The 8,025-nt window shown below is 44.5% G+C and overlaps 1 protein-coding gene across 2 annotated transcripts in view; it reads left to right on the top strand.

Moving 5' to 3' along the window:
* Window positions 1–8,006, top strand: part of mafgb (MAF bZIP transcription factor Gb) — a 16,745-nt gene extending 8,739 nt beyond the window's left edge. Inside the window, exons 1-3 of one of the 2 annotated variants that reach the window (XM_086142620.1) lie at window positions 1,669–1,721; window positions 1,936–2,001; window positions 2,141–8,006. In XM_086142620.1, the coding sequence (XP_085998746.1) occupies window positions 1,966–2,001; window positions 2,141–2,620 (516 nt within the window). In that variant the 5' untranslated portion in view covers window positions 1,669–1,721; window positions 1,936–1,965 and the 3' untranslated portion in view covers window positions 2,621–8,006. Of the gene's footprint in view, window positions 1–1,668; window positions 1,722–1,935; window positions 2,002–2,140 lie in introns of those variants that run through there. The other variant, XM_086142621.1, reaches the window with a different exon arrangement.
* The last annotated feature ends 19 nt before the right edge of the window (window positions 8,007–8,025 follow it).

The following is an 8,025-nucleotide window of genomic DNA, read 5'->3' as shown; positions in this document are numbered from 1 at the left end:
TATAATTGTGCCGTCCCAGGGTGGCGGGGGAAGGTGCGTGTGTCTGCTGGCGTGCTTTTTGTTCTGTGTAGATGGAGGGGGTGGGAGGGGGTTCAGCCACGGGGGAAATAAACTGGTGCCTGGCAGGAAAACAGCCTCCTTTTTTTTTTTTTTGCCCCTACTGCTTTGACTCTTCCACCCCCAACCCCCTGCAGCACCCACCCTCATCCTCCATGTCTTTGATCCATCTATTGTGCGATGATGCACCTCCAGCTGTGTCGGGGGCGAGGGAGGGGAGCTGCACGCTGCATGCCATTTATTCCGCTCTTTCTTTTTTTTTTTAGCTTAAACTAGCTGCTTATATCGAAGATTAGTTTTCATTTTTTATGAAAAATGGCTACATTTAATGGAAAAAAAAAATCATTTAAAATTCTGAGTCATTCACGAACATTACAATTCTATTTAGAAAAATGATGAAATAGCCATGTGTTTTAGATTGCTGTCAGACCTCTTGTTTATAACCTGAATTTGACCTTTGACCCGCAGCTGTTAACAAAAACTAGGATTCTCTGGTTCTCGCTAATGTTTCCCCTGAGATGTGAGAGAATGTGGGGGGTGGGTTGCAGAAACGGGCCGTCCTGCCTGATTTTTTTTTTTTGCGTCGCTTCGCCGAAACTACTGTGCCGACTCGGCGATTAGATTGTTGAAATATATACTTTCTGAAGCTGTTTCTGCTTTGACTGACATCGTGCAGAAGCTATGGGGGGGACAGGTGGTAGTGATGGCAGTTCTATAATCAGCAGATTAGCTGTGGTAAACTTCTGATTCAGCACTATCAGGTGTGGCTGTTGGCGGAAAAGCAGGTTTTAGGTGTTGAGGACTGTCCAACCCTCCCACCCTGTGCATTTAACCCCTCCAGTGACCTTTGGATTGATCTGTTACATGTTGGCCCAACTGTCACATTTTGGCTGTGGAAGGAGTGTACAGACAGAAGAGGATGGGGGCAGAGAGTGACAGTGAAGAGCAAAAATTGGCGCAGCGAGGGGAAGTGGTGGTGAGGAGGGGGGCGTAGAGAGCAAGGCCGAGAATCTGCTGAGTCATCATGACTGGTCTCATGATGATCGCTCAGCAGCGGCAACAATAGCTGCCCTTTACTGAACGCGCACACATACACACGCAGGGATTTTGGTGAGAGGCAGACGAACGCACCATACAAAGCGTCTCATTGAGAGCTTGTGAAGATGCTCGTCTGTGGAGCTTCGTCCTCCAAGGACTGATCTCATCCTCATCCTCTTTGTTGTTGACCTCCTCCCCCCTTTTGTCCCTCTGGTACGAGTGTGTGCACGCCATTTTCTTTGGTTTTATATTTGTCTCTTACATCTACATCTTTCTTCTTCTGATAAGCCTTGGAATATATATATATATGTGTATATATTGTCATTATGCAGACGTGTGCGAGAGTGTGTGTGTGTCTGTGCGTGCATGCACGCGGTTTCTAACAGTTGGTTTTCCCCTGGACTCCTTCCCACAAAATTTTACCACTTCCTCTTCTTTCACACTTGCTGGCCCGAGGCCAACCAATGGGAGTTCAGTTCTCGCCAAGTGGGTACCGCCGGCCTCAACCATTAGGAAACAGGAAGTCAGGGAAATTCTGAGAAACGCTTGTCACTTTCACTCGCACCGAGGCGTAATCATTGTAGCATGCTCGTGCAACGGCGCTCCTGCCGTGGAGTTGGATTAAGGTAAAGTTTTCCGCTCGTCCCTGTCGATGTCGGTCCACCTTTGGTTTTGGTTTTCCCATTGATTGGATAAAACCGTTTAAAACACTTTTAAAGCGCGCCAAGTTTGCTTTGGATGCCGGGAGGATCCGTGCACACCATAGTGTCAGATGTACTGTCTGTCTGACTGTTTTCTTCTTCGTTTTCTTCTCCTCGCTCACCTCTGCGTCCTCCCTAGGTCTGTTCAGAAGAGCGAGGCTCTTGTGGCATGACGACGACAAACAAAGGAAATAAAGCCTTGAAGGTAAAAGAGCACGCGTCGAACACGCCATTCCATGTGTGTGATACTGTGTTACATCGCCTTAGCCATGGGCCTCTCTAACACCCCCCCCCCCCCCCCCCCAACCTGATGTCTCGCTCTTCATCTGGCATCTGACTGACAGGTGAAGCGAGAGCCGGGGGAGAATGGCACCAGCCTGACGGACGATGAGCTGGTGACCATGTCTGTGCGGGAGCTGAACCAGCACCTCAGGGGGCTCTCCAAAGAGGAGATCCTACAGTTGAAGCAGCGGCGGCGCACCCTGAAGAACCGAGGCTACGCCGCCAGCTGCCGGGTGAAGAGGGTCACCCAGAAGGAGGAGCTGGAGAAGCAGAAGGCCCAGCTGCAGCAGGAGGTGGACAAACTGGCGAACGAGAACGCTTCCATGCGTGTCGAGCTGGACGCCTTGAGGTCTAAGTATGAGGCGTTGCAGACCTTTGCCAGGACTGTGGCACGGAGCCCCAACGTCGGCGTTGGGGTCCGGGCCGGCGGGGGCGGAGGCGGGGTGGCGTCGTCTGTCATCGGGCCGCTCATACCGGGGAAGGTGGCGACGGCGACGAGCGTGATCACAATAGTGAAGTCAAAAACAGACGCGCGGTCTTGAGAGAGGGGTGGGCCGATGGATGAGGGCGAGCTGGGCCGGAACAGCTCTTCTCGGCCGGCCTCCTCTCCCGCACCCGCGCTGACCCCAAAACGGCTGGGCGGGTTTGATCGCGGCGCCTCGGCACATTACTCCCACCTGACTCGACTCGGTGCAGGTGTAGGAGGAGGCGGAGGGTGGAGCTTCGCTCGCAGTTGTAAAGCCTTGGTCAGTGCATATTCATCTAGCACAGGACAGACATAGCGGGCGCCTGCAGTCACTGAACACCTGCAAGTGTCACAGAATCCTGGACTTTATTTCTTCTCTCCACACCAGATGTTTGGAAATGTATGATAATCATCTTTAGAAATTGGGGAGTACATAGATATTACATAATTATTGATAACGGGGAGGATATAAGGACCATTTTTAAACCAGAAAAAGGGGGCCGGAGCTCTGTTATTGAATATGGATCATTGTAAATACAAACAGCACAGAGGAAGATTTGGGCCACGTGTGCAAAACTATTTTTTTTCCTTGTCTGTCCCTGATCCTCTTCTGCACCACAACTGGGAGTCAGCTTCTTCTTGTTTCATAGATAATCATCAATGGTCTAAATGATCTAATACTGCAGCAGGTAGAACAGGAAGAAAAATGAAGCTTATTTATCGCATGGCTATAAGCCTTGGAATTTGGGTTTGGGGAAGTTAATATCTTGGATCAGCCACAGGTTTAGCTCAAATCAGCTCCCTGGTTCAAAATCCACCCTTTCATGTGACCTGCCAACTTCAGTGGCTGCTTAGAAGTCCCATCTTGATCCACCTAGCCAAGAACTTTTTTTCAGAAAAGAATAATAGAAAATATATTATATATAGATATATATATGTGTATATATATATATATATATACTATATATACACACACGCACACACACACACACACACACACACACATACACACACATACACACTCACACACACACACACACACAGCAGTGTACCCGTATTTCTACTGTTTTTGTACTGTGTTGTCATTCACATGATGTCCAAAGTGTATTCTGTGTGTGTGAATTGTTGTATATCAGGAATTCTGTGAAATTCTGTGGCACTTGTTCCAGTATTGTTATATTCAGTTACCTGCTCTTTTCTTCCGTTTTTTAAATTCTTCACTTCACTCTATCCGAACGGTCTCATCACTTTCCGCGTCCAAACGCCAGCTTTGTCTCATCTTTGTCCTCCCAGATCGACCTCTTTCGCCATTGCGTACGTTATTCCAACAGGAAAGAGGAAAGGGGGAGGGTGACAAATTGTATACTTAAAAAATGTTTTTGCGTCAATCAAATTTCCCCGGCTCTGCCTCAGTACAGGAGACGTGGATGTTCTGTGCAAAGCTGGGGGGCGATAAAGTGAAGCGTGGAGGGGCAAGTGCCTTGGTCATATCGTGACCTGCATCAAGACGACGAGTTGCGGACAAACTTTGGATCGAGTACAGAATTCCGACTGTACCTGTGCTTCATGGTATCCACTGACCAATCAGGAGCCAGCTTGTGACAGCATTTAGTTCTGCATCGTCGTATGGGCTGTGTCGTACCTGTCGGGATTCTTATCAATTGTGATAATAATACAAAAAAATCAACCCCCCCCCCCCGTTTATGTGACTCGGCACTTCATCTGCAAAACCTTTTTTTTTTTCAAAACAATCTTAAGTTCACAAGTCATTTTGAGATTGCTTTTTCTTTTGTTTCTTCCATGCTGAAACATCCAGCTTGACAAGCTACTGTTAATTGCTACCTGCTAATTTATTTTTATTTTTTTGTTGTTGTCGTTCTTTTTAGGTATTCAGTCACATAAATGGGATGTCATTGAGACGAGCTTTACTATCAAGGTAGTCTTTGCGTGGTGTTCCATCCTGGAAGAATCTTTGTGTACGGTAGAGTCCGGAGTTTTATAAAAAACTACTATCTTTGCATTGTTTGTAACAACCTGTTTGAAAAAAGAAAAAAAAAAACAGAATCTGTTTGATATACAGTATCTCTCTATTTTGCAATTGTACCAAAAGTGGCTTAACTACTGAATAGCTTTGTTTTTTGTTTTCTTCTCTGGTGACTAGGCTCGTGTGTGTGTGTGTGTGTGTGTGTGTGTCAGTGAACTAGCGTGTGGCGTGCTGTGTTGGTATGTGACGAGATGACTGTAACTATTACCGTTTCACGGCGACAACCCTGATACCGGTTTGTTTGGCAGCCGAGACGGTGTGTTTTGTTTTTGTTTTTTTACACGTGTGAGCGTTTCGGAGTGCGCGTGGAGCCCGACCGGTTACGATGCCGTTGGGTGTTTGTGGGGGTTGAGGATAACAAGACAAATTCACAAGAGCCACATTTAAATGTCACACTAGAGCAAGCTTAAACTCCATAGTTTCTAACAGATGCTAATGATAGGTGGCCCCAGCTAGCAGGAACACACACGCATTTGGAAGTTAAAATCAGCCATCCATGTTCTTCTGGTTCCTGTTGGTGTTCTCGCCAGGTTTTCCGTCTTCCTCCCACTGTCCAAAAAACAGTCAGTGGGTTCATTGGAGACTAAATGCCCATAGATGTGAATGACAGGATGAATAGTTAGATATGTGTTAAGATAGTATGTGGCCCTGTGACTGTTCCAAGTCAACCAAGTTAATGGGATTAGCATTTTGACATTTCAGTAAGGGTTCTGGTTCCTTGCCAGCACAAATCCTCTCTCACATATCAAACTCCAGACCAACTTTCGCATCCATCAGCAGATGTCCACCCCAACATTAAATATATCAATTAGGGTATTTGTCAGGTAGGCCATCCTACTCCCATGTCAGTGAGCTATCTGGAAAAGGCCACTATCAGCCGGTTGGAACCAGCAGGTCAGTGTATTGGTCGGGCTCCAGGTGTGCTCGTGACGTTTACTCGCAGTTTGTGGAAAGAGTTTCGGTTTACCTCGTGAACTTCACGCTGTTGTGCGTTCAGGCAAAATAACCAAGTGTGAGAGTCAAGATTTAAAAAAAAAAAAAAGGGCCCCAACTCCTTTCTAATAAGTTATTTTTGTAGTGGGTGACACAAAAAGAGAATTGTTTCCTTCTGTGTTGATTTTATATTGTGTGTATTTAATGTTGTTCCTGTTTTGTTTTTTTTTTTTCTGGTGAGGAGGCGGGTTTGGTTCTGTAAGTGTCAGGGAAATGAAATAACGTTTGTCTGTGATTCTGTGCTATTTAATGGCTTGTCTGTCAAGGGTTTACAGTAATATGAGGTACAAGTAACCCCCATTTTGAATTGGATTATTTAACTAGATAAATACAATTCTGTGCAGTTAATTATTACATAAACAGTTAAACAGGACAGCTATTTTCCCCAATGAGTTAAATAACAGGCATTTAACAAGAAGGATGGAAATACATTTATCAGAATAAGAATCATCAGAGTCAGAAAACTTTATTTGTTATATGTGGCTCCCTCCCTCTGTTGTTTATCAATATTAGCTTGCTGAAAGTCATCATCCCACTTTTGATGGACATATGGCGAACGTTCATTTGCTCTTGGGAACGGGAAACGGAGTGGGGGTGGCGACTGCCTGTGGCAAGTTGGGTTTTTGTAAACTTCTCGTCCAAAATTTTCGCGATGTACCGGCGAAAAACAGCACACGTTGCTAATTTTTTTCATTTGTGCGATCATCTTGATTTTAAAAATGGATGAACTCTGTGTTACACAGAGTATAATTGCCTAAAAGTTGCAACGGAGCAATATCAGAATTGCTGCCACAGCAGCGCTCCCTGTGATCTTGATGTGAAACTGGTGTCACGTGAGTAAAGTGTCTCCCATAGGTCTCCCTGTACTTGGTTTGGTTTCACATTGCGCAACAAAGATATCGTCGAAGGTGGCCCACCTTTGAGAAAATTATTTTTATTTTTCATCAGGGCTGGGCAATGTGCTGTTTAAAACAAAAGAAAGTTCCTACAATATTGATACCTTTCACAATAATGACATGGTAATTATTTAGGCTGCAGGTGATTACTCAGCAGGAGTAACCACCTAAAACTAATTAATGGTTAAACATACAATTTTAATCATTAATTTCTTCATAATTGACAGATGACAAATGACAGATTTTATTCTGATTTGTTCCTTTTGATTTCATTAACTCATGTTTGTTTTTAACAGTACTTGACCCAAAAAAAGAACAGCGAACCATTTTTAAATGTTTATGACATATCGATATATCGCTCAGCTCTGACTTCTGATCATCTCCGATGAAGTCAGGTCTTGGCTCCGCCTCAAGCCTCACCTGTCGGCCGACGGCCGTGACCTTCGGCGCTTATCACTGAGGAATGACTGTGCTGTCTTTCCACAGAGGTGTTTTATGGGCTGTCAAGGGACGCTGACCTTATTTTGTTGCATCCCGGACGGATTGGCAGGTGGGGATAGTCAGGAGGAGGAGGCAGGGTCAGAGGGCGCGGAGTCACGCCCTCACGTATTATCACAACGGTGAGAGAGAGGCTGGCGGAGACAAGGCCCGTATTTAAAGATGGGGCTGCTTCAAAACACCTTTGTCTCCAGGAAGTTGTAAATCATTAACTCCTTATCACATTGCCTAGCCAGTCACCATGTGGTCACTGGGTTGTTTCCCAACTTACTTAATCACCCCCCCACCCACCTCCTAACCTCGATCAATGAGGGCAAATAAACACAGTCCTGGTTTTATCGTTTGTTTACCATTTCTGTCAAGTAACTATTGGTTACCTCCTCTGCTCTCTTGCACACGCTTTTCCAGGACTCTGGTCTCTTATTGCTGTTGTTGTTATTGTTGTTATTATTAAATTATGTTTTGGTCGTGCTTCCTCAGGTTCAGGTGACTTTTATTTGCACCCTTTAGTTGATTTTCTAATAACTGTTTTAATTCTACACCCGCGTGTCTGCCGATGAGCGTTTCCGCCAGGCTGCTCCCGAGAGCCGGAAATCATTTTGTTTGTTTGTGTTACACAAAGTACCGTAATTGATGGTCAGTTTTAAAAAAGGAAAAAAAACTGCTAGAAAAGTAGTGAGTTTGTGTGAATATGGCGTAGCCTATTCTGAAGAGCCCTTGTAATAGGAAATTCTGTGTTTTGTAATATTTCTGTATGGGGTGTAATAAATTATTATATTGTACTTTCTATGGGAAAATACTTAAATGTGACAGTCTTTGTAAGTATTTATCTTCAACTAAATTATTGATTTTTTTTTTGTTTTTTCAATTTGTAGATACAAGTGATGATAAAGAGGTACTGGTAATCATGAAATTAACGGTTTCATCATCAGTCTGATGCATCTTTTAATTTATCGATGTATATACTGTATGTTTGTTGATAAACAGCTTACTTTATTTTGTATATGACCAATAAAAACTTTTAAAAATGATCGGCTTCCTTTTGTGTAA

This window comes from Fistularia commersonii, chromosome 35 (assembly GCF_037954325.1).
Source record: "Fistularia commersonii isolate RoL2024-O1a breed Wild chromosome 35, RoL_Fcom_v1.0, whole genome shotgun sequence".
NCBI lineage: Eukaryota > Metazoa > Chordata > Actinopteri > Syngnathiformes > Fistulariidae > Fistularia > Fistularia commersonii.
Note: the sequence above shows the minus strand (reverse complement) of the source record. Positions and strands in the feature narration are given on the sequence as shown.